Source organism: Lathyrus oleraceus, chromosome 7 (assembly GCF_024323335.1).
Source record: "Lathyrus oleraceus cultivar Zhongwan6 chromosome 7, CAAS_Psat_ZW6_1.0, whole genome shotgun sequence".
NCBI lineage: Eukaryota > Viridiplantae > Streptophyta > Magnoliopsida > Fabales > Fabaceae > Lathyrus > Lathyrus oleraceus.
Window position 1 is genome coordinate 89942381 of NC_066585.1, and position 26503 is coordinate 89968883.

General features: G+C 35.8%; 3 protein-coding genes across 3 annotated transcripts; 2 read left to right on the forward strand and 1 right to left on the reverse strand.

Moving 5' to 3' along the window:
- The first annotated feature begins 4755 nt into the window (after positions 1–4755).
- On the forward strand, positions 4756–5398 carry LOC127106097 (RING-H2 finger protein ATL78-like). The gene has a single exon (XM_051043378.1). It carries the CDS (start codon positions 4757–4759, stop codon positions 5396–5398), a length of 642 nt encoding a protein of 213 aa, XP_050899335.1. The 5' UTR covers position 4756.
- A 15016-nt stretch (positions 5399–20414) lies between these two features.
- Positions 20415–21026, forward strand: LOC127102187 (secreted RxLR effector protein 161-like). Its single transcript, XM_051039589.1, has one exon. It carries the CDS (start codon positions 20415–20417, stop codon positions 21024–21026), a length of 612 nt encoding a protein of 203 aa, XP_050895546.1.
- Positions 21027–24990: 3964 nt separating this feature from the next.
- LOC127102188 (uncharacterized) lies at positions 24991–25755 on the reverse strand. The gene is made up of 2 exons (XM_051039590.1): positions 25407–25755; positions 24991–25307 (listed from the first exon to the last, which is right to left on the reverse strand). Exons 1-2 carry the CDS (start codon positions 25753–25755, stop codon positions 24991–24993), a joined length of 666 nt encoding a protein of 221 aa, XP_050895547.1.
- Positions 25756–26503: the final 748 nt, after the last annotated feature.

A 26503-nucleotide genomic window follows, 5' to 3' on the forward strand; every position in this document is an offset into this window, starting at 1 on the left:
TAGACAATGCAATAGAATGTTAATTCCTAAGCCACTACTCGGGGTCTCCTATACCTATTCAACCGGCATAAGCACAACAATTTCCCTAGGTCCAACACATAAACTAATGGTCAGTATTCCCTATGTGTCCAAATTCAGATTAAAAGAGTATTTCACATAAAAAAACATTAAGAACAAGGTGCAATTGAATAGAATTATAACTCATATTACTCATGCAATAAAAAATAAAACATATGTCCTAACATATTGAAATAGGTTACTCAAATAAAACCTAACCTAAAGTGAATTAGCTACTCATAATTCAAATTACAATATCAAATACAAATAAGAAGGTTTCACACTTTTGCTCCTTTTTTCACCTGATTTTCACTAAATCCTTATTCTTCACACGTAGTTATTTTTGCATATTTCTTTGGCCTTTATTCCTTGTTTTTACTCCTCTTTAACTTGTTTTGATCTGTTTCTTCGACCGAAAATATGTAATGACAAAGTGTCATCACATTCTAAAATATTTTGATAAATTTTCATCAATGCAAGGATTTGATTGACCTACTTTCCTATTCATTCCTACATAACATGAAATGATTTTATTTCAACTACACAATGATCAAAACCTAAGAGAACCCACCTCTCTCCTCCTTATATTTTTAAGAGACACTTAAGTAGATGAAATTGGGATGTTCTTAGAGCATTTAGACTTTTCTTCCTCTTAATAAGAAATTCTAGATTGTGTTCCTTCTTCCTAGTCCTTGAATCCCTAATTCAAGATGTAAGGCTTGATGAACTTGGATGATTGACCTCTCTTTCCCTCATCTCCTTGCTCGCACTAGCTCTATCTCATTCTCCTTATATCTCAAAATCTAGTCTTGTTGGAAAGAGAGAAGAAAAACAAAAAAAATAAATGTTTCTCTCCTTTGACCCTTATAAGTTCTAGAGGAAAGGACTTAATTGCCCATCCTTACCAATAACTCTTCCAATTATACCCCTCTTTCTTGCTTAATCCCATACTTAGTCATAAAATTAGTAGGGTTGTAAGTTATATGTAGTTTTGTCAAATTATTAAGTTACTCATTTGTTTAAAGTTTTATGAGATATTACACACTCGCCCCTAAAATAAATTTCATCCTCGGGCAACAAAGTTAAAGCATAACACCAAAGGGGAGCATGACCATACCTATGAGATGATACAATCTCTTTACTTACCTTATCACGAGTCAAATGATAACCAAAGGCCATTGTAATTGTTTCCTCACTATACTAAGGGTATCCATGGTAGGAACATGAAGGAAAATTGTGATATAAAACGCATCAAAAACAAAAAATTTCCGTTAAGTCGTTCCTAATGAATGATGCATGGTCAGTGATAGAAATGACTATATCTTGTGGTGATTAACAACTTCAATACAGAATAGGAAAAATGATCACAAGCGTTGAACGAAGGACAACACATTTACTCAATCCACACGAATAGAGTGCCTTCAATCTCAATGTCAGCTACCATAAATGAAGATTTGGAGATAGATAGATAGATAGATAGATAGATAGATAGATAGATAGATAGATAGATAGATAGATAGATAGATAGATAGATAGATAGATAGATAGATAGATAGAAGAGAGAGAGAGAGAGAGAGAGAGAGAGAGAGAGAGAGAGAGCACGATTAAGGTTCAAAACCAAATTTCATAGAGTGTAAAATCTTCTGCTTAAGGTTTCTGTTTATAGTACTGCTTGTGTGGGTTGTGAGCTAAAAAATCCCATATTTAAATAATAAGTACTTATATCTTCTAAAGAATTTAAGGATATTCTTTACAGCAACACTATGAGCCCCATTAGGATCAGATTGACACATACTCGTTGAAATTTAAGAATACGAGACATCATGTTGAGTAAATATCATGGAAAACATGATAGATCATATTACATATGCATAAGGAATCTTATTCATGCGATCCATTTTTTTCTTAATTGAAAGGGATGTTGGTTCTGACAGACACAAGCCATATTTCATGGGTACGAATAATTGATCAGAATCTTGTATATTAAAGCATCTCAAAACTTTTTCTATGTATGTACTCTAACTTAGGCCAAACATTTTTTGTGATTTATCTCTATATTTATGGATTCTCAATATATAGGATGCTTCATCTAAGTCCTTCATGGATAATAATTTATCTATCCAAGTTCTCACTTGTTGCAAGGTAGGGACAATGTTTCAAATGATTAATATGTCATCTACATATAATATCAAAAATACATCTAGTCACCCACTAACCTTCTCGTATACACAAGGATCATATTCATTTTTAATGAACCCATATTGTTTTATATTTTCATCAAAACAAAGATTCCATTTTCTGGATGCTTGCTTCATTACATAAATTGATCGTTGTAACTTGCATCTCTTCTTAGCTTCTTATGGTATGTCAAATTCGTCGGGTTGGGTCATGTAAACATCCTTAAGGAGATTTCTATTAAGGAAAGCATTCTTGACGTCCATTTTTCATATTTCACAATCATGATATGCGGGCGATAGCAAGTAAAATCCTAAACAATTTTAGCATTGCAACTAGTGAAAAAGTTTCATCATAGTTTACACCATGAATTTGCTTATAGCCTCAGAACCAAGTCGTTCCTTATAGGTATGTACCTTACCATCCATGTCAGTCTTCTTTTTGAAGACCTCATTTCATCCTAAAGGATTGACATCTACACAAGGTTCAACCAATGTTTAAACCTGGTTTATGTACATGGAATCAATTTAAGATTTCATGGCTTCTAGCCACTTCTCAGAATCAGGACTAGTGATGGCCTCTTAGTAGGTCACACAATCATCTTGATCCATGAGTAATACATCACCTTGATCAATTATAAGATAATAATATATCTTAGGTTGGTTACATATCTTGTTTAACCTACATTAGTCTTGTTTTACATGAACAGGTTGCTCTTCCATAATCTTTTGTGTTTCCTGCTCTTGTTCCTCCATAGGTATGTCGCTACTTTGTGATTCTTGAATTTATACAAGATCTACTTTCCTCCCATTGATTTCTTTGGAGATAAATCATTTTCTAAGAATATCTAGTTTGGGTGACAAACACTTTTCTCTCAGAAGGATTATGAAAGTAATATCCTCTTGTTTATTTAAGATACCTCATAATGAATTATTTATCAGATTTGAGCTCAAGCTTAGCTGAAATTTTCCGTTTCATATAAACTTCACAATCTTAAATCTTCATAAAATGCATACATCTTATCTTACAACTTTATATCTTATTTTGTATTTTCTCAACTATTTTGGATGAAACATGGTTAAGTGTGTAACCTCCTATCAATAGAGCAAATCCCAAAAAAGGAGTTTGGAAGATCAGTGTGAATCATCATGGATTGAACCATGTCTAGCAATGTTTAGTTTCTTCTATAGGATATACCATTCCGTTGTGGTGTTCTAGGATAAGTTAATTGGGATATAATCCTAAACTCTTTTAGATGATAATCAAACTCTAAGTTTAAAAGTTCACCACCTCGATCTGATCGAAGGGTTTTAATATTCTTGCCTAGTTGGTTTTGTACTTCATTTTTGAACTTCTTGAACTTTCAAAGGATTCAGATTTGTGTTTCATTAAATACACAAAACCATATTTATTGTAATCATCAGTAAATATAATGAAGTATTGAAAACCTCATCTGATTGACGTATTCAATGGTCGACATACATCAGTATGTATGAGGGTCAAAAGAGCACTTGCCCTTTCACGTTTTCCTTTGAATGTGTATTTTGTCATCTTTTCAAATAAACAAGATCTGCATATCTCATATGATTCATAATCAAAAGAGTTCAAGAGTCCATCTTTATGGAATTTGGTCATGCGTTTTTTATTTATGTGGCCGAAGTGACAATGCCAAAGACAAGTCGAATTTTACTCTTAATTTTCAACCTTTTAATATTGAGGTTATAAATTGGCATCTCAAGAACAAGGCGATACAATCCATTGTTAATTTGTATAGAAACATATCATGAATCAACATTAAATCCACTTGACAACGCATGATTAAACATTTAACCACGCAACTATTTCACTTCATCATGGCACAGTTTTCACTTAGCGCAACTGTTTATGTCATAAAACTAGTTAAATTGGTCTAAAAGTTATTAAAACTAATAATATGACCAAGGGTCATCAATAATTTTTTTCATAAGTGGCTTAAAGACATAAACACCTTGGTCAAAAGTTATGGTTTTTGGAAGGCTCGCTCTCACAAGATACATATCCAAAGAAACAATAACTTCAGTGATGTCCAACAAATCATGATACGGATCCAAGTAGTGGTACTTGTTAATTTGTATTACTACTACATCCAAGATTTATAAACACTCTATGCGCCACTCCATCCAATATGTTATAATCAAAAGCTTTGAAAGCCAAGAAGCTACGCAAAAAGCATTAAAGACACAAACACTTTCCGTATAAAAGCACGTACAACTATAGACAAATAGTATTATTGGATTGCATATCAAATTTAGCTTAAACATTTTGCCAACTTGATAACTTGTTGTCATTTACAATACTACACTATAACCACTTGCATGAAGGTTGTAATAAAACAAATAAAACTATAATATTATACCTAATACATTTATAGCTAGTGTGCGACCATAACTCCCCTATATATTGTTTGTTATCTATCTAAGATAATATAACAACAACTCTCAAGCTCTAATAACTAACTCTTCTCAAGTTCCATAACAAAAAAAACATGTATGCTTCTACTTCTTTTACTTTACCACTCCTCCATGAACTACTTGTTGAATCTCACACAAGAAGGTTACTCTTCCAAAGTCCAATTGATCATCAATCACTTAAAATCAACTCTTATGTTTTCACAAACAACCACAATTCAACAAACTCGTATTTTGGTGCTCATGGATTTGATTCAAATGTTGTGAAAATAATGGCGGTCCTATTATGTGCTCTTATTTGTTCACTTGTATTAAACTCCATCATAAGGTGTGCCTTGAGATTTTCAAACGCGGCGATCACCAACAACGAGTCTTCTTCGAGTTTGAGCAGCGATCTTTCACCTCAATTAGCTAACAAAGGAATCACGAAGAAAACTCTCGAGAAATATCCAACAATGACTTATTCGGCTGAGTTGAAACTATCAGATTTGGATACAGAGTGTGCGATATGTCTTTCAGAGTTTACAAATGGTGAAAAAGTGCGCATTTTGCCTAAATGCAACCATGGTTTTCATGTTCTTTGCATTGACAAATGGTTAAAGGAACACTCATCATGTCCCAAGTGTAGACAATGTCTTCTTGAAACATGTCGAAAGATTGGTGGGTCACAAGTGCAACCAATTGTGTTGCCGGTGCTAGAAACCATTATAAGGATCTAACCACTCCAGCAAGAAGATTTGGAACGTAACTATAGAGAAATATAAACTAATTATAATTACTCTCCCTTAATGCCTTTAGTTATGGTTGGCCAAGAAAGTTCAAATGAAAATATACATTAGTTAAAGTTTTGACATAATTTTCTTTTCATATAAGATTATTATTTTGAATAAAGGAAACTCAGATTTAATAATGATCATAGAGAGTAGAAGTTATTCTTATAGTTGATGTAATGACCATACTAACTTACAGAATAGATTATAGTAAAATAGAGGTGTTAATCACTCTAACTAACTTGGTAAAGGTACTACCTAATTTAAGAAACTAATTCTTAGTGTCATCAACATTATCAACATTATCAGTAGTAGTCATGGGGCAATTATTTGAAGTTTTGAACCGAGAATACATATATCTTTATGCACAATTAACGATTGTTACATTTGTTTGTCAAAGAAGAAACTAGAAGGAAAGAAAGAAGAAAACTTAAGGTATATTATTCTCATAACATAAACTAACGGTTATAAGTATTTTCGATAAATCAAATTCTATAACCGGATAACTGGTTACAGCAAAGTAAAAATCACTTAAAACTGAATAGATAGGGAAAGCTTTGTAGGTGTAATCGGTTAACGTCTACACGTAACCGGTTACAATTGAAAAAAGAATTAATTTTGTGTCAGCTGTAACCGATTACAAGTTTTGTGTAATTGGTTACAGGCTCGAGTTTTCTACTTTGTCAGTTATGTAATTGTGTGAATTGTGTCTCAATCACTTGTGTATTGTTTGTATAAATGTTTAATAAAATCTCTGGTCTAACTGAAGTTCAAGCGAACTTGAAGCCTCTGGCTTAATCGGCTTCGGTCAGGTAACGTTTAATAAAAACTTTGGCCTAACTGAAGTCCAAGTGAACTTGAAGCCTCTAGCATAATCGACTTTGACTAGGTAACGTTTAATAAAACATTTGACTTAACTGAAGTCCAAGCAAACTTGAATCCTCTGGAATAATCGGTTTCGGCCCGATAACGTTTAATAAAACCTAGTGCCTAACTAAAGTCCAAGAAAACTTGAAGCCTCTAGCATAATGGCTTCGATCGGGTAATGTTTGATAAAATATCTGGCCTAACTAAATTCCAAGCGAACTTAAAGCCTCTGGCATAATCAGCTTTGGTCGGATAACATTTAATAAAACATATGGCCTAACTGAAGTCCAAGCGAACTTTAAGCCTCTGGCATAATCGGTTTTGCCTTGGTAACGTTTAATAAAACCTATGGCCTAACTGAAGTCAATGAGAACTTGAAGACTTTGTCATAATCGACTTCGGTCGGGTAACATTTAATAAAATTTGTTGCCTAACTGAAGTCCAAGCGAACTTGAAGCCTCTGGCGTAATCGGATTTGGCCAGGTAATATTTAATAAAACCTATGTCTTAATTGAAGTCCAAGCGAATTTGAAGCGTCTGGCATAATTGGCTTCGGTCGGATAACATTTAATGAAACCTCTGACTTAACCAAAGTCTAGGTAACTCGGGGCTTTTAGCATATTGGATGCGAACATGTAATGTTTAATGTGAGCCTTTGGGTTTCATTCAAACTTCAAACCCCTGAGGCTCTGATTGTCGTGTAAAATTAGCGCACATATGAATTCAAACGATATATTTGATTTATCATCGGCAAAACATATGACTTATCTTAACTTCCTGGATTATGTGGTTAAGATAAGATAATTATGCCGACTTGCAAAGTCATCCATAAATCCATAACTCAATTAATAATAAGTAAAATCAGAGGGAGCACACAGAAGAGCAAAGAAATAATGTTATCACAAAGCCTTTAAATGGCTTAAATTGTTCAATAGGAAACCAAAATATTATTCAAAAAAGGTACAAGGTGCAGATCACCATTGATGGCCAACAAAAAAAAAGTAAGTTCAAATTTCATGCTCGTCCACTTGAGCTTCTTATGCCGAACTATCATTTGTCATGCCTCTTGAGCCTTATGCTTCAGGCGAAGCCTCGTCCATGTCAACTAGTTGCCCGTCCACCAGAATTTTAAATAAGTCCATCTTCGACACATCCAAGCCTGGTGCGATGCATTATGCTTGAGATTTGTTCCTCTCAAAAGCTTCATCACTGGCAGAAAGCAAGTCCACCTGGGCAACTTACAACGATTACTTCAAAGTCTCGTTGAGATTTAGACATTGCACTACTTCTTGAGTTAGGCCAACATTAGCCTCCTCCAACTCTGAGCACCTAATTGCCATGGTTTCATTTTACTTAGTTGTTTCCAATAATTGAGATTCTGATAAATCCTTTTGTTTTTTCATCTCAGAGAGTTATTTGATTAATTCCTCTACTTGAGTAGTTAGGATTTTCAAGTCATCCCTCGACCAGTTCAGTTCTTTTTTAACGTGAATCTCATTCTGCTCATTGTAGCACCTCAAATTTGCACCTCCCATTTGTACATTCATTTCATTTTTAGGTCATTAATATTGCATTCACATTGCATAGTCCACTGCATATCATCAGTCAAAACTGATCAGGAGAATCCATCTGTGCAAGAGAGCTAGGGTTTTTCCATGAGATGAAAGCCCTATGGTGGTTACAATGAGCTTACATGATCCAAGGATCAGTTTGAAGCAACTTGGCCAAGCGTTGAAGGTTCAAAGTCCACAATGCATGACCAAGTCATCTGAGGCCCATAAAAGTCAACTGCAAGTCAACTGAGGGCTAGGAGATGGAGAAATGGATTGAGACACTTCATTCATGTCCCAAAGAAGGTTATTCAACATGTCAAACATTTATCTTGAAGGATTTGAAGCCAGATCAAAAGTTTCCAAAAATGGAAAATGACCTGTAATTTTCAAATTTCCAAAAATGGAAACGTTTTGGACCAACTTCAACTCAATTTTACATCATCAAAGAAGCTTCAAATGAAATTTTGTCCAACATGAACGTTGAAGATCTTTCTCTCCCATTTCCAAAAAGTCCAAGATTATCGATTTATGATGAATGGTTAAGGAGTTATGATCCAATCATGGCAAAGTGTGCTTAAAAATTCAAATGGCCATATCTTTTGAACCAAGACTCCAATTTCGGTGGTTCTTTTTGCATTTTGTTCCTCATGACATGCACTTTCCAAATATCTCATTACATGGCATGAATTTCATTTGCATGATCATATGCTCATTCATGAAGCTTTTTGAAGGAAAATTAATAAAATCAATTTGGTTGATCATATGCATGAAATACTAATCCCAAAGTGTGCATGGGCCTTTTTTAAGTGGATTTGGGTCAGCATAATGCACTGTTCACGCATGCATCTCATGCATGAGGTGAAAATCCAATTTGTGCACACACCTTGTAACTTGCTAATCTCAATTAGTTTTGGCTTAAGCTTGCTTTCAGGATCATTAACCAAGCATATATAAGGATAATTGCAACTGCATTTGGGATGAACATACATTTTCAGATCTGAATCTTGAATTGATCAAAAATTTCTCTCAACAAGAACTTTCAATTTTCTCACACAAAAGCCATTTCTCTTGTTGGAATCATGATCATGAAGTGTTTTTGAGGAGATTTGAATGTGAATTTGGAGGAATTCGTGCCAGTTTTGACCACACATGAAGCTTGAAGCATTAATGGAAATTTCAAATTCTACTGGATTCGTGCTTGTTTGAGATTCAATCTCTCCACCAATCATCTCAACAAGCAGTGTAGAAGAGTTTTGGACCATTGCTGAGCCTTGTAGCATGCGATTCCAGCTTGCTGTTCTTCAAGAGGTCAAGTTTCGATCTCATTTATTCTCAAATTCATTGTGATATTTGTGTAGATCTTTGTTTGGTGATCATTCTGGTATAAAAATCAAGTGAAATGGTGCATTATTCATGAAGTTATGTGTGTTTGAAAGTTTGATGTCAATTTTTATTTTCTTCGATTTGAACGATGCATGATGTTTTAGCATGATTTGTTGCTTGATCTTTGATGTGCATGAAACAAGGATTCGAATGGTATAAATTTTGTTGGATTCTGAGAATTTTCTGGAAATCTGGAAATTTGCATTTGAAGTTCATGTCATCTTCATCTTCATCTTCATGAGGAAGATGAAGATCATCACATTTTCCAGAATTAGCTACGAATGTTCTTCAATTAGCTACGAGTTCTTCAATTAGCTACGATTTCTGGGCAGCGCTAGGGCTTTAGTTGAAACGATGTCGTTTTAGGCTTAGCGTGCATTTTTGAATCTGGACCAGGTTTGAGTCCCACCGAGCGCATGTTTTCAAATTTTAATCCATTTTCACATATTCCCTCCATTATTTCATGCCTTGGCCATGTTTTGACTTCAAATTTTTTCCAAACTTCATAAAATCATAACAAATTGAAAAATCATCCAATTGGTCCCCAATTTTTTGCAAAATGCTCCTTAGAATGTCTAGTTTTTTATGATCATGAATTGGAAAGTTGTGAACGGCTGGAAAATTAATTTGCTCTAGGATGATTGAACACATGTGCATTTATGACCTTGCCTTACTCTTTCCTTTGTGAAATGCTTGTTTTTAATCCAATGGACTTGAAATTTTGCATGCTGATTCTAGACATATTTATGGACATTTTGGTTTTGGTTTGACATTTTTCCCATGCTCCATTTCTGTTTTATGCTTGTGTTAACATGGTGTGACAATTTGTGTCACACATTTGGTTGTCTAACCTGTACAATGTGATTTCCATGCCAAATGATCTCCAATGTTTCTGAATTTTTGTGTGATGGATGTTGTGGATGTCTTGATTGCTCATGAATTTTTCCAGAATTATTTGAATCATTTCTATTTTGATTGAGAATTTTCATTCATGATGATCATTTGGATGCCTTGAATTGGTCTTTGACTTATCTTGCACATGAAATGGACTTGGTCATTAATTATGATTTGGTCTTTTTTAGGATTTGTTCTTGAGTGAATAAACATGCTTTGTGTTGAGTTTGAGGTTCTGTTTTGGATTTTTGATCCTCTTTTGACCCTAGGCTTTGACCTAGTGGTTTGTTACTTACCATTTGAGTTGTGATTTCAGGTTCAAGTGCGCATCTCCATGATTGATGTTGCTCCTTAATTTGAGCTTGATTATTGGTTGTTGTTGGCTAACATTTGCTTGTTTTGTAGGCTTTGAGAACAATTCACTTGTGTTTATGGTTTATGTGTTACATATTGGGTTGTTTGTCTGATATTGACTGTTGGTCTGAACTGTGTACTGATTGGTTTAGCTGTTTCCACAGGTACCTAAGTTGCTTTAAGTTCATTTGAACTTGCTTGGCATTGCTTGTGGTTGGCATACCACTGAGGTATAATTCCTTGATCTTCATGTAGTCTGGAAGACCTACTGTTATTGGTAGGCACCTGTCTGAAGCCCTCCTTAAGAGGCAATGTTTGTGAATGTTTAATTTTGTGCCAAGCAGGTAAAGTCCTCTTAAGAGGCAATTGGCAGATAAAAGGGATGTGCAATCCATCCCCTGCTATTCAGTTGTGTCACTCACTTTTCTCACACCATGTGTTGATGCATTGTGAGTAAGAACCCAAAATCTTGTCCATAGAGTCAGTCACTTGTGGAGAAGAGTTCCTACATTCTGGACTCCCACACTTTCTATTTGATTCAAGCTCTCCCAGGCCAGGGATAAGAGCTGTGAGGTCTTACCCTCACTTCCCATTTCATCTACTTCACCCTAACTCTCAATGTTAGGGTTAAGAGCTAAAAACACCCCATTCCAGTTGGCTTATTTCTGCAGCCTAGCCTTGTGTGAGCCAATTATTTGCATATAGTGTGTGCGCTTGCTCTCTTGTGCTTTTGTTTGAGGTGCTGTTTAGGATAACTTGCTTCCTGTGCAAGTTAGGATAGAAACCTCAACATAGGGATCGTATGCATGACAACTTCTAGGCTCGAGTCGTAGTCTCCCTAGTAGCTTGTTATCTTCCCTGTGTCTTTGGTTAGGTTAGAAGTTCTTTCCCTGTTTAGGGGAACTACGTCGCCCTGATCCTCATACCAGATGAGGTACGTAGGCAGGAGATGAGCTGATCTCTCCGGGCGCCCTTTTTCTTTTTCAACCCTTTGTGTGTGTTGGAGTCTAACATAAGTCCAGCGATTGGCAGTTGGTTTCCTGTGTCTTGTTTGCTTGTTGGAGTCTGACATAAGTCCAACGATTGGCAGTTGGTTTCCTATGTGTGTGTTTGTTGGTTCGGAGTCTGATGTAAGTCCAGCGATTGGCATTCGGTTTCCATGTTTGCCTGTTTGTGTGGAGTCTGACGTAAGTCCAGCGATTGGCAGTCGGTTTCCTGTGTGGGTTTTGTTTGGCGTGCGTTAGCCGAGCTATGAGTGCTCTGATTCTTCTCCGGTTAGAGAAGATACGTATGCATAGGATGCGACATCCTAGCGAGCACGTTTCCCCTGTCCCGAACTACGTCGACTCTGATGTCTGTGCTTGACAGACTACGTAGGCCCAGGATGCGATATCCTACCGAGTCCCGTTTCTTCCGTCTTTCTGTGTTTGTTTCCAGCGTGTGTGCAATGTTTGAGCAGTCTTTAGCAACCTGCTTTCTATTCCTTTCGAGCGTGGATCCCGTCGAGTACGAAGGATGCGTAGGGGTGCTAATACCTTCCCTTCGCATAACCGACTCCCGATCCCATCTTTCTCTGGTCGCGAGACCATGTCTTTTCCAGGTTTACTTCGAGCGTTTCCTTTCCCTCCTTTGGGATAAATAACGCACGGTGGCGGCTCTGTTATTTCTTTTTCCCGCCGGTTTTTCGCGTAATGCGACACTCATGCACGTCACCACTTCAGATAAACCCCTAGTCATAATGGCACACCTCATCAAGTATGCCCCAAGATTTTTGGTTAATTGTGGGCCACCAATAGACTTTACCTTTTCAACATCCTTAGTGGCGTTCAGGTGATCATAGAGGAACCTCAACCCGTCAAAACTATTGGGCCAAAATTTAAACTCGGAAGATGGTTTTGATTGATGACTACTACCTACATCTTGCATATGATTGGTAATTGTCAAGTCGTCTTGACTGACATCATCATTCATCAAGGTTTTCATTTTCTTTGGAGAAGTAGGTTTTGGCTCCTCGGAAGCAGGGATAAATGTTGGCTGGGGGTCCGATTTGATAGAAGCCATTTTAGCAATATCCAACTTCTTTCGTTTGGGGGATCGGGTTTGACTTCCCGTAAGGTCGCTCTTGGAAGCGGTTCGATCTCCACGCCTCGACCATCAGTATCTTCTGTTTGGAGAGTTTGAAGTTTGTCATGTTAGCTGAAATAAAAAGTCAGGATCAGTAAAAAGTATGATTAATGACATCATAGTAGATTGATAAGTAACCATATAGATGATTACCCAAAAAGTTAGAAGTTTGTTCAAGGTCATCGATCATCTGTAAAAGATCTTTGACTTTCACTATCCGGAAAGCGTCCAAGACGACCAAAGATCGAATTTCCAAATCATTTAATTTGTCATAGTCAAACCCAGAAATCCATAAAGGGTTGTCCGACCATTAGTTAGGGAAATGAGGTTCCCATCTAAATCATACATAACTTGGGGACATCTTGTCCCACTTTTAACTCGAAGGAGTTTGTCTTTAAATCCCTTATAGTTAGTAGCGTAAGCTTGCAGAAAGCTCTTTCTCGAAATTCCACTAAGGGAAACCAAACCTCTTCTCTTTGCACCCTTTAACTCGAAGAATGAGAAGAACAAACCGAATGTCGGCACTATGTATATCGTGTCACAAAAGTAGTATAATGATACTTCGAGATATAGCTTTCATATACAATACTATGATTGTAGCTCAAAACCTCTTTGTCTATTAAAGATCATGTTGCTCCCATCTGAATGTTTGGAAAACCTAAAAAGGAAGACTCCAAATCAGCGTTACCTGTGGGTGAAAGGATTTCTCCGTAAACTTCTCTAATAATTCAGTCAAAATCTTCTCTATTCAAATAACCCTCACATTCTCGCATACAGGCATTCCAAATCATATTCATATCACTAGCAGTAAGGACGATTGAATATGAAGACATAATAATAAAAAGTAAATTGAAATAGATAAGTAATGATACCTGAAGTTTGAAGGTTGTAAGACCAGTAGATAGATACTTAGGGAGACATATATTTAAGAGTGGATATTTGAATAAAAACTGAACCTATAGAAGAAATATAGTTGTAACGGTCAAGAATTTATAGCAAAAGGCAAATGATGAAGTGAGAGTTCCCATAAAAGTCATCATGATGAGGAGAGAGAAAAACTAGTCATCATTTAAAAGTAGCTGATGAAAACCGAGTATCACATCATAAAGAGGTCGAGGAAGGCTTTGACTCTAAGTAGAAAGGGGATTTTGGGGCTTTTCTTGTCCGAGGTATGTACATCCCTCGCGCTCGGGGGGTTTATGTACATCCCGGAAAATCAGTTGACCAACCGAGGTATGAGATCGACAAAGCCTATTTAAGTATATGAGTTCTTTGAGACCGAGTTGACATGACAATCGGGTATGGTAAGGATATCAGACTGGATTGTCGAGTTGTCATCCACTAATCGGAATCCGATTAGGATATGAGAATAAGTAAGACGGGGCCGACCTTCTATAGAGCCGAGAATGATCCAGTTAGTACAAGTCGGATTCGACGACAAGGCTAGGATGCCACCTGAAGGGTCATAAGAAAAACGTACAAGTTGATACATTATAACATGGGAGTTATAATTATTGAAGAGACAAACGTTACATGACAATTATAAGGATGAAAGACGTTATTGACAACATTATTAATGAAGAATATGAGGAGTCAGGCAAGGAGGAAGAGAAGAAAATGGAGACCTATAAACAATAAGATGTTTAAATAGTAAAGGACAAACGAAAAACGAGACAAACATACATAACAAACACTCAAACCATTCATTTTAGGCTCTCATTGGCTGAAAACAAGGAAGTTAACATTTTAGTCTTTTTTTGAAAGAACATTTGGGGTCGGGGAATCCGTGACGCGGAGGATACTTCTCGATCCCTGCCCCAAAATGTCATCGGGGGAACTTTTTCCTTCATCCTCATCCCCGCGGGGGAAAAATTCCCCGACTTCGGATCCCCGAACAGATAATCCCAGTAAGGACCCCAACAACAAATGCAAATTTACATCCCTAATCCGAATACTCTCCATTAATTGTTCGAATTTTAAATTCTAAATTATAACTTTATTTATTTATGATTGAATTTTATAACTACATTAAAAAAACAATATGCATATTATAGAACTCGAAGGACTAAGAGAACTATATTATAGGATTCTAAATTATACCTTTTTTTTTATACTATGTTATTCTTAATGATACCATTTTTTTAATGACATATTTTATATTTGATACTAATAAAGTGATGAGTGATTATTTTTTTTTACTCAAAGTGATCTTTTTACATAGGACGATCACTAAATAAATAAATAAATCATTTAACTCCAAAACGATTATAAGAGAAAAAAATAGTAAATTGCTATCAATCTTGAAAGTTCTTTTAAATTAAGTTTTCAAAGCAAATGAAAAAAAAAATTGCTATTAATATTAAAAGTTCTTTCAAAGTAAGATTTCAAAGCAACAGAAAAAAGTGTAACTTGCTATTAATGTTATCTTTCAATTTAAGTTTCCAAAACAACTGTATTATATATGTAAAACTCTTTAATTTACAATCTGATTGGGATATGCTTCTATCTTTAACTTTTTCGGGTGGAGATTAAGTGACTTCAGTGTGACTTTGTAACTTTAGTATTCTTAATATATAAATAATCAAACTTCTGGAATGATTCTTTAGGGACATTGGAATTGGAGTTACGTATAAATTAGAGGAAACTATAATCAATAGGAATGATAATATACAATATATTTACATTTACAATTTTCACATATTCACATACACTATATTTTTTATAAGCCATGTTTTTTATAAGCATTGAAGGATTGAATATAAATTAATACAGGGCTACTCAACCCATATATAAAGGAAGGAAAAGTTCATAAAAATATAAGCAAATTATAGTAATACTAGCGATAGGATTTAATAACCAATCTTGCCAATGACATCTAAAATCCCCTTCACACCAAACCACTACCAAAATAGTTTCTTAGCCAATGCAAATTTGGGTAATTCCTTAGTGGTCTTCCTTAGAAGTATGTCATTTCTAACCAGTCAAATGGACTGAATCACAACCACCCAAAACATAGAAAATGGAACTTATTAACCTTCGGTCTAAGCAATAACACCATTTTATTTACCACAATTGACAAAATGGGAATGAAGGATTTTTGTTTTATCATCTTTTTCGAAAGTAGATTCTTCATCAAAATCATAACCAATTCCTCTTGTTCCATTTATGCTTACACCATAAATCATTAAAACTATTACACTTCCATTTAAGCTTTTAGCAAGAAATTAATGGAAGGATTTGTCATATTTCTTTATGACATCGTCAGAGTATGTAGAGGATTCTGAAAGATTTTCCTTCTCAAGTTTGACAATCCTGCTTTGAAGCACATATTTATTATTTTTCAAAATGAAATTTTCTTCACTTAAACTTGAGAAATCTTCCTTAAACTTACAGTATGCTTCTGAATCAGATACATGAAGCTTTTTTCACATCCTTGTATTTGTTCAGAAGCTTTTGATACTTATCAAGAACTTCTGTTAAACTGGATTCAAGTTTAGAGCGAGAGAGTTTTGTGAATACCTCTTCAGAGTCAAACTCAGATTCTAATTCTGATTGAATTTTCTCAGCAGGAGCTTCAGTGCAAGCCATCAACACCATGTTAGCTTTCTCTTCCTCAACGTCATCTTCCGAGGATTCTGAATCATCCCAGGTAGCCATCATACCCTTCTTCTTCTCTCTGAAGTCTTTCTTATTTGGTTTGTCTTTGTTCAACTTGGGACATTCATTCTTGTAATGACCTGGTTCCTTGCACTTAAAGCAGATAATTTCCTTGCTAGAACCTAACTTCTTCTGTATAGATGTAGACTCAGAACATCCACCTGTCCTTTTGGAGCCTCTGAACTTGCCTTATCTTTTCTTTCAGAGTTGATTAACACGCCTAGAAAGAATAGACAATTCATCTTCTTCTTATGAATCCTCTTTATAATCTTCATCTTCTTCTTCTTGAAAATCTCTAGTATTTTCAGACTTTCCCAAAGACTTCGGAGAAATTGATTTGCTCTTTCTTTGAGGCTCATCTTGTTCAAGCTCAATTTCTTGACTTCTTAAATAACTATAGGTCTCCATATTTTAGGTAGACTTCTAATGATCTTCTTCACGTGATCAGCAGTAGAATACCTTTTATCAAGAACCTTTAGTCCTGCAACAAGAGTCTGAAACCTTTAGAACATGTTCTTATTACTTTCATTGTCTTGGATCTTGAAGTCTTCATACTTTTGTATTATGGCAATTGCCTTAGTTTCTTTAACTCGAGTGTTTCCTTCATGAGACATTCTCAGAGAATCAAATATGAACTTTGCAGTATCTTTGTCGGTGATCTTTTCATACTCAGTGTATGAAATAGAGTTCAACAAGATAGTTCTAGCTTTATGGTGATTTTTATAATCTTTCTTTTGTTGTTTCATCATCACTCTTCTCTCTATTTTGTTGCCACTAGCATCTACAAGATGCATGTAGCCATCAACTACCATATCCCACAGATCTACATCATAACCAAGAAAGAGACATTTTATTTTATCTTTACAGTAATGAAATTTATCTCCATCAGAAACAGGAGGTTTAGAGCTATAGTAATCTCTATCAGCAATAAGAGCAACTGGAGGTGGGAAAACGGCCATTGTGTTTCACAAACTAGATCTTTATCTGACATGGTTAAGTGTTTGATAGGCAATCAATACCAGAACCGGAGCTCTGGTGCCAATTGAAGGTGGCAAGAAACACAAGAAATGGGGGTTTGAATTGGGTTTCTAAAAATGAAAGCTTTTTCAACCCAATACAAAATACAAAAAACAATAAACAAAGAACAAAAATAATGAAACAATTATGTTTATCCTAGTTCACTGTTAACTAAGCTACCTCCAGTCCACCCGTCAAGGTGATTTTTCCTTATCAACAATGAAATAATCCATTATAATAAACTAATTAGAAACACACAAAGACAACACGTCAATGTCTTCTTGAGAATCCTGACTAAACCCTAGTCTCTCAAGGAATACAAACTCAATCAATGAGATTACAAGAAATATGTTTACAAGATTGCTTACAAGAAATAACATTACACAAATTTTAGTACAATGAATTTATCACACAAAGACGAACAAAAGCTCTATGTGTGTTTTCTTTTCTCTCGAAATATTTCACAAGTGTAATGTTCACGTAGATGATGAAATGTACAGCGTAGAGTGTTGTAACATAAATTAGCAGCATGTTCATCCTTCTAAGTCTCATTTATATCGTCAATGAAAAGATTTGTTGGAGGGTAGAATTGGAATACCAAAAGGAAATTGTATCCTTGCATAACGACTTGTGAACATGGGAGGAAAAATTATACAACAACACAGTCCTTAGTCAACAAAATCAGCGTAATGGAAGGAATATTTGATCTTGTATTGTGTACTATTTTGCTTACGTAAAACCTTTTGATCTAATATTCTAATCTTCAGATACTTATGAATAAATGTTGTTGATGCATGTTTCGAAGGATCAAAATTGAGTAGAGAGTCTTTAGAACCTTGTCTTTACAGTCTTCATAACCTTGTCTTCAGAGTCTTCACAGTTTGATCTTCAGAACTCGAGAGCGTAGAACTTTGAGAGTTTGACAAACCTTCAGAGGCTCTTCTACTAGATTCACAGTCGTAAGCTTTAGCCTAAACATTCATCAAAACCATTGTTTAAGAGTGTTCCAGAACTTGACATAATCTTGAAAAGCGCATTTTTGTATCTCTTCAGAGTCAATGTGTGTTTAGTCCAGAATCTGATTATATCACACGTCAAATCTTCAGAATCAGAACCCGTTAGCAAAAGCTACATGTCATATCCTAATTTTGTTCGAGCATTTTAAAACTTTCATACATCCAACTTTTATTTTACTTTACATAATCTATGTAACATAACATGTCTTTCATCATGCATAATGCTTAAAATATTGTCTAGAATAAATTCTCAGATCCACAAACAGACCGATTGAATAAATTTTCAAATTTACATGAAATTAGAGGTCGAAAAATTTCAAGGTCGAGTTGCAGATATTAGTATTATTAATCCATGGTTCGCGTAGTTTAACTTGGCGTGCTCATTTTATTTTTTGACTCCTTTTTCGGTCACATTTTGATCAGCCTGAGCCTTTTCAACCGAACATTTTTTATTTCAAAATTTTATTAAAACCTGTATGCTTCTGAGAAGTTTATTTCACGTTGATCATTTTAATGCATTCATTTTATTTTTTCGAGCATTTTCGCATCCAATTTTTATTCATTTTTTATCCTTTTATTATTTTTTTTAGCCAAAATAATTTGTGTAATTAATTAAAATTAATTGGATTATTAGATTAAATTTAATTTTGTTTTATCTAATCACTAATTATTTTCAAAATAAAAGAGAATAGGAAATAAAAATAGAAAAGAAATTGATTGATCTTCATCCACTCTCACAAACGAGGTCACATGTCTTGCTATAATTTGAATAAGAGAAACGCGTGAGGACCACTTTAGTTTGTGCTCCAACAGTTTTATTTCAAGAGAACATGATAAACTTTTTCCAGATATGAGTGGGACACGAGGCTGGTGGAGATTGATTTTTTTTCAAAAATTCATAAATGACCAATGGTAATTGATGAAAGAGACAACTAGCAGACGTTGGGGTCACGTTCCTTTCTTCATCTGAGAATCACCCTTTTATTTTCATTTTTTGTGGATATACTAAATATTTTACTCTCTCATGAAAGGTCGGACTCCCTTTTTCGTGAAGAGAAAATGCCTTTCACCATAAATGTACCCCCTCTCTCCACGTGTGGCAGCATGCCATTGGATGGAGAGGAAATGCTTCTCACAAAATCAAACATCTCTCCCCCTCACATATATTCACAAGTGACTTATTTTCCTCACTCTATATAAAAACCAACATAGAGAACCTTGTTCTTCTTCCTTTCATATTTTTTTTCTTGAAAGATAAGTTGCAGAGCATATAAACTTTTCACTCTTCTTCCACAAAAACCACCCCACAACAACCCATTCAATCCTCCGACCTCCACCCTCATCAAACTCACCACCAAATACTCTTCTCACTCCATCTATTATCAACTCATCTTCACTCATTCCCTCCTCCATAAATATATCCACCTCTCCTCATCCCTCTCCCCACCTTCACTCAACCATCAGCACCCTTCAACCATGCACCACCATGGAAACCACCTTTCATCGCCATAAACTTGCCTCAACCATCAACTCATCTTCACACCACTGCATATCCACCCTTCACCGTTTATACACACTTCTTCACACATACACAACAACCAAACAACCGTGAAAATACCTCTAATCCACAACCACGACACCACATCCCAAATTCATTGTTCATTATTTGTTTCTTTTCCAAATCTTAAGTCCATCAACATTATTTCATCGCCATAATTTATCGTTGTCATCATGAGGAATTACGTTTTAGTTGATGTTTGAGTATTTAAACCTTGGATGTAATTCATTTCTGTTTGACAGGGATAGTCGCTTCGTCGAGTTAATTCCTGCGAGTTAAGGGGATGATTTATGTTTGGTTACGCTCATGTTTACGATGATGGAAACATCGGCCAGTTGCACTTGATGAGCGTGCAAGAAGAGGAGCTGTTTGAACAACAGAGACAGAAGTAGTTTGTTTTGGAGCACCGGGAACCAGAGGAGCACTGGAAGGCCTTGGCATCATAGCGACATGGGTAGTAGGTTTTTCAGTTGGTCTTGGAGGTGAAGTCTTATGGCTTTCTATTTTAGGAACAATCGTTGCTTGTGATGCAGAAGTTAAAGATGAATGATGCCAATCCAGTTGGCACCCCGATGGAATGTGGAAGCAATTTGAGTAAGCATGAAAATGGAGATTTTGTTGATCCAACTCTTTACAAAAGTTTGGTTGGAAGTCTGCGTTACTTAACAAGTACAGGGCCGAATATTCTCTATGATGTAGGAGTCGTAAGTCGCTACATGGAAGCTCCAACAACAACTCACTTCAAGGCGGAAAAAAGAATCCTTCGATACATCAAAGGTATAATAAACTTTGGCTTGCACTATTACTCTTTAAATAATTATGAGATTATTGGTTGTAGTGATAGTGATTGGAGTGGAGACTTGGATGATAGAAAAAGCACTAGTGGTTTTGTGTTCTTCATGGGAGATACTGCTTTCACTTGGATGTCAAAGAAGAAACCTATCGTCACACTATCAACTTGTGAAGCTGAGTATGTTGTTGCCACATCATGTGTTTGTCATGCAGTTTGGCTAAGGAATTTGTTGAAAGAATTAAAAATGCCACAAGAAGATCCTGTTGAAATATGTGTTGACAATAAATCAGCACTTGCTTTGGCAAAGAATCCTGTATTTTATGAAAGAGTAAGCACATCGACACTCGTTACCACTTCATAAGAGAATGCATCGAGAAGAAGAAGGTGAAGTTGAAGTATGTGATGTCTAGAGATTAGGCTGCCGACATTTTCACCAAGCCACTCAAATTGGAAACTTCCGTGAAGCTAAGGAATATGCTTGGAGTCACAAATCATGTTTAAGGGGGGATGTCGAAATATTAAACATGATTTGGGCCTAATTTTATTATTTGATTTTGGACTTAGTTATTTGGGCTTAGTTTATATTGGGTAATGTTTCTAGAAAAGTCTTGTAGTATTTAAAGTATCTAGATATTTCTTATAATTGTAATATTTTATAGAATACTCTTTGAATATCTAGAGTTGAGAACTCTCTAGAATTAGTGTGTCTAGAGTTCTCCTCTGTTGGAAATAAACCTTTTTTGTGTTTAAGAAAAATGTGTGGGAATATTTGAGGCTTGAATAGAAACTTGGTAGGTAGGAGAATTATTTACGGAAGAGAGAACTTTATATTTTTGCTTGATACAAAAGTGTTAAATTACATCTCCATTTATAGTACTCTAAGGAGAACTCTAGACACACTAATTCTAGAGAGTTCTCAACTCTAGATATTCAAAGAGTATTCTAGAAAATATTACAATCTTAAGAAATATCTAGATACTCTAAATACTACAAGACTTTTCTAGAAACATTACCCAATATAAACTAAGCCCAAATAATTAAGTCCAAAAATCAAATAATAAAATTAGGCCCAAATCAAGTTTAATATTTCAACATCCCCCCTTAAACTTGATTTGTGACTCCAAGCATATTCCTTAGCTTCACGAAAGTTTCCAATTTAAGTGGCTTGGTGAAAATGTCGGCAGCTTGATCTCTAGACATCACATACTTCAACTTCACCTTCTTCTTCTTGATGCATTCTCTTATGAAGTGGTAACGAGTGTCGATGTGCTTACTTCTTTCATGAAATACAGGATTCTTTGCCAAAGCAAGTGATGATTTATTGTCAACACATATTTCGATAGGATCTTCTTGTGGCATTTTTAATTCTTTCAACAAATTCCTTAGCCAAACTGCATGACAAACACATGATGTGGCAGCAACGTACTCAGCTTTATAAGTTGATAGTGTGACAATAGGTTGCTTCTTTGACATCCAAGTGAAAGCAGTATCTCCCATGAAGAACACAAAACCAGTAGTGCTTTTTCTATCATCCATAGAAGAGTAATAGTGCAAGCCAAAGTTTGTTGTACCTTTGATGTATCGAAGGATTCTTTTTGCCACCTTGAAGTGAGTTGTTTTTGGAGCTTCCATGTAGCGACTTACGACTCCTACAACATAGAGAATATCCGGCCTTGTACTTGTCAAGTAACGCAGACTTCCAACCAAACTTTTGTAAAGAGTTGGATCAATAAACTCTCCATTTTCATGCTTACTCAACTTGCTTCCACATTTCATCGAGGTGCCAACTGGATTGGCATTATCCATCTTGAACTTTTTAAGGACTTCTTTGGCATAACCTTCTTGGGTGATAAAAATTCCTTTGTCTTCTTGCTTTACTTCGATGCCAAGATAATATGCCATGAGCCCCATATCTGTCATCTCAAATTCATTTGACATGTCTTTCTTGAACTCTTCGAACATGCTTAAATTGTTCCCTGTGAAGATCAAGTCATCAACATATAAGCACACAATCAAAATATCTCCACTTTGTGCTTTAATATAGAGTGCATGCTCATATGGACACTTGATGAAATTCTTGTTTTGAAAGTACTTGTCGATTCGAACATTCCAAGCTCTCGGTGCTTGCTTGAGTCCGTACAATGCCTTCTTCAAATTCAAGACTTTTTCTTCTTTCCCTTTTACTTCATAGCCTTGTGTTTGATCGATATAAACTTCTTCTTCGAGAAAACCATTCAAGAAGGCCGACTTCACATCCATTTGATAGATCTTCCATTCATTTTGGGCTTCCAAAGAAATGATCAGTCTAATAGTTTCAAGACGAGCAACGGGGGAAAATACCTCATCATAGTCAATTCCTTGTCTTTGACTATATCCTTTCGCCACCAATCTTGCTTTGTATCTCTCCACGTCTCCTTTTGCATTCTTCTTCGCCTTGTACACCCATCTTACTCCGATTACTTTGTGTCCTTGTGGAAGTGTAGTAAGTTCACATGTGTCATTCTTCGTGATTGACTTGATTTCTTCTTCCATGGAGTCTGTACACTTTACGTTTTCAACTGCTTCTTGATAGCTTAGAGGCTCACAATTACCCAAAAGGCAAAAAAAGTTAATGTCATTTATGTTTTCGGTTACCTCATAAAGCTCTTCAATACTCCTTAGTCGTGGTGTCCTCTCACTTGAGCTTGTTTCATCCAACCTTGGTGTCGGTGAGGCCGATGGTGTAATATTTTCTTCTATCATTGGTTGTTCCATTTCCTCTTCTTCTTCAAAGTAAGGAAGAAAGTTGTACTTGTATTCTTGAAGACTCCAATCCTAACAATCTTCTTCTTCGAACTCCACGTCACGACTTATGACGATCTTTCCACTATTTGGATTATAGAGCTTTTACCCTTTGGAGCTTGAGTCGTAACCGACGAATACATACTTCTCACTTTTATCATCGAGCTTTGTTCTTCTTTCATCAGGAACGTGAGTATAGGCAATGCTTCCAAACACTTTGAGGTGAGAGATCCTAGGCTTCCTTCCACTTCATGCTTCTTGTGGTGTCTTCTCATGCATGCTTCTTATTGGGGAACGATTTGTCAGATAAACCGCACATGCCACTGCTTCGGCCCAAAACTCTCTCGGCATCTTCTTGCTCTTAAGCATGCTTCGCACCATGTTAAGTATGGTCCGATTCTTTCTCTCTGCTACTCCATTTTGTTGTGGTGATCTTGGCACTGTTAGTGGGTGGCGGATTCCATGGTCTTCACAATATTTTTGGAACTCACTTGAAATGAACTCTCCTCCTCGGTTAGATCTCATGGCCTTAATGGAAAGACCACTTTCTTTCTCCACAAGGGCTTTGAACTTCTTAAAGTTTTCAAACACTTTTGACTTCTCCTTCAAGAAATAAACCCATGTTTTTCTATAATAATCATCAATAAAGAGGAGAAAGTATTTACTCTTACCAAAAGAGTTTGGATTGATTGGTCCACAGACATCAGTGTGTATGAGCTCTAGCGATTTTGTCGCTCTTGACGTTGATTCCTTTGGAAAACTTTTCCGGAATTGCTTCCCAACTAGACATCCTTTACATAATTGGTATGGGTGGTTTATACTAGGCAAGCCTCTCACCATTTCCTTCTTTGACAAACATTTTAGACTATCGAAGTTGAGATGTCCGAATCGTAGATGCCATAGCCACGAAGAGTCAGTATACCAAGTCTTGAGACACTTTGCAACATCATTTTGAATGTTCAAGAGGAACATTCTATTATTTGACATAGGCACCTTAGCAATCAAGTTATGTCTACAATCTCTTAATAAAAGACTATGTTCTTTCAACTGGATGTCATAACCTTTCTCTAATAATTGTCCCAAGCTCAAAGTATTATTCTTCATGTTAGGAACATAATAGACATAGGATATGAATTGATGACTCCCATTCTTTAAGCGTATAAGAATTTTACCTTTTCCTTTGACCGGTATCTTTGAGTCATCTCCAAATGAGACATTTCCAGTTGTCGCTTCATTGATCTCTACGGACATGCTTCGATCGCCACACATGTGATTGCTTGCGCCGGTGTCGAGGTACCATTTGTTTCTTTTCTCTTCAACTTGGTTTTTGCACGCGAGCAACAAAGTTTCTTCTTCTCTGCCTTTTTCTTCTACAAAGTTAGCTTTCTCACAACTTTCTTCGAGAATCTACACTCAGATGCATAGTGACCGATCTTGTTGCAGTTGAAGCACTTAATTTGTGATTTGTCACACCTCGACCATGAATTTCCTCTTCCACGAACTCTTGTTGCTTGTGGATTCCAACTTCTTTCTCCATTGTTAGATTAGTTATTGTAACTGCCTCTTCCTTCTCCTTCATGTCCTCGTCCACACCCACGATCTTGGCCACGACCTCGTCCTCTTTGGCTCTTGTAATTCGCATAATTTGCTTCCTTTATGTTGAGTTGTAGTAGTTGCTCCATAGCCTCCTTTTGTTTAATTTTTCTCTTTTGTTTTTCTTCATATGCTTGTAAGGAACCCATGAGTTGCTCAATAGTCATGGTCTTTAAATCCTTGTTTTCTTCAATGTTGGTAACAATGAAGTCAAAACTTGGATTTAAAGTGCGAAGTATTTTCTCCATGACTTTTACCTCATCAAAATCTTCACCATTTCTTTTAAGTTGATTGAATACGACCAATACTCAATAAAAATAATTAGAAATTGACTCAGACTCTTCCATAAATAAACGTTCAAAATCACCTCTAAGAGTTTGAAGACGAATCTTTTTCACCTGTTCCACTCCTTTGTTGCAAGTTTGAAGTTTGTCCCATGCTTCTTTGGTTGTTGTTGCATTGGATATCTTCTCAAATGTATCTTCATCCACCGATTGATAAATGAGGAAGAGAGCTTTCTTGTCTCTCTTTCTTGACTCCCTCAATGTCTCCTTTACACCTTGGTTTAGCGAGGCTTCATCTTTCTCATTGAAGCCTTTCTCAATGATATCCCACACATCTTGAGCTCCTAGTAGCGCCTTCGTCTTGATACTCCAATTGTCATAGTTGTTCTTTGTGAGCATTGGCATTTGAAAAGGGAAACCTCCATTCGCCATTTTTTAGGACCTTGAAGCTCTGATACCACTTTGTTGGAAATAAAACTTTTTTGTGTTTAAGAAAAATGTGTGGGAATATTTGAGGCTTGAATAGAAACTTGGTAGGTAGGAGAATTATTTATGGAAGAGAGAACTTTATATTTTTGCTTGATACAAAAGTGTTGGGTTCCATCTCTATTTATAATACTCTAAGGAGAAGACTAGACACACTAATTCTAGAGAGTTCTCAACTCTAGATATTCAAAGAGTATTTTAGAAAATATTACAATCTTAAGAAATATCTAGACACTCTAAATACTACAAGACTTTTCTAGAAACATTACCCAATATAAACTAAGCCCAGATAACTAAGTCCAAAATCAAATAATAAATATAGGCCCAAATCAAGTTTAATATTTCAACAAAATACACTGTGCAAAAACAACAACAGGTCAACTCGAAAATATGCAACTATCCTTCAAGCATTCAAATTGACTTTAAGTCACACAACAGTACCATCATTTCTGTTCACACCCTCTTGGAGCCAACATTGTGAACCACCTATGTTCCTAGTTGCCATGTTAATTCTTCTATATTTAGTCATATATACCATGTTTATTCTACCATTTGTGTGTCGTTCTTGAAATTTGAATGTTGTGTATCGTAAAAAACAGATCTAGAGGATCTTTATTTTTCTGCATTTTTGAGTTGTCATTGTCTTGAAAACAACGAGTAACTCACCACTCTTTTAATAATATTTCTCCTAAAG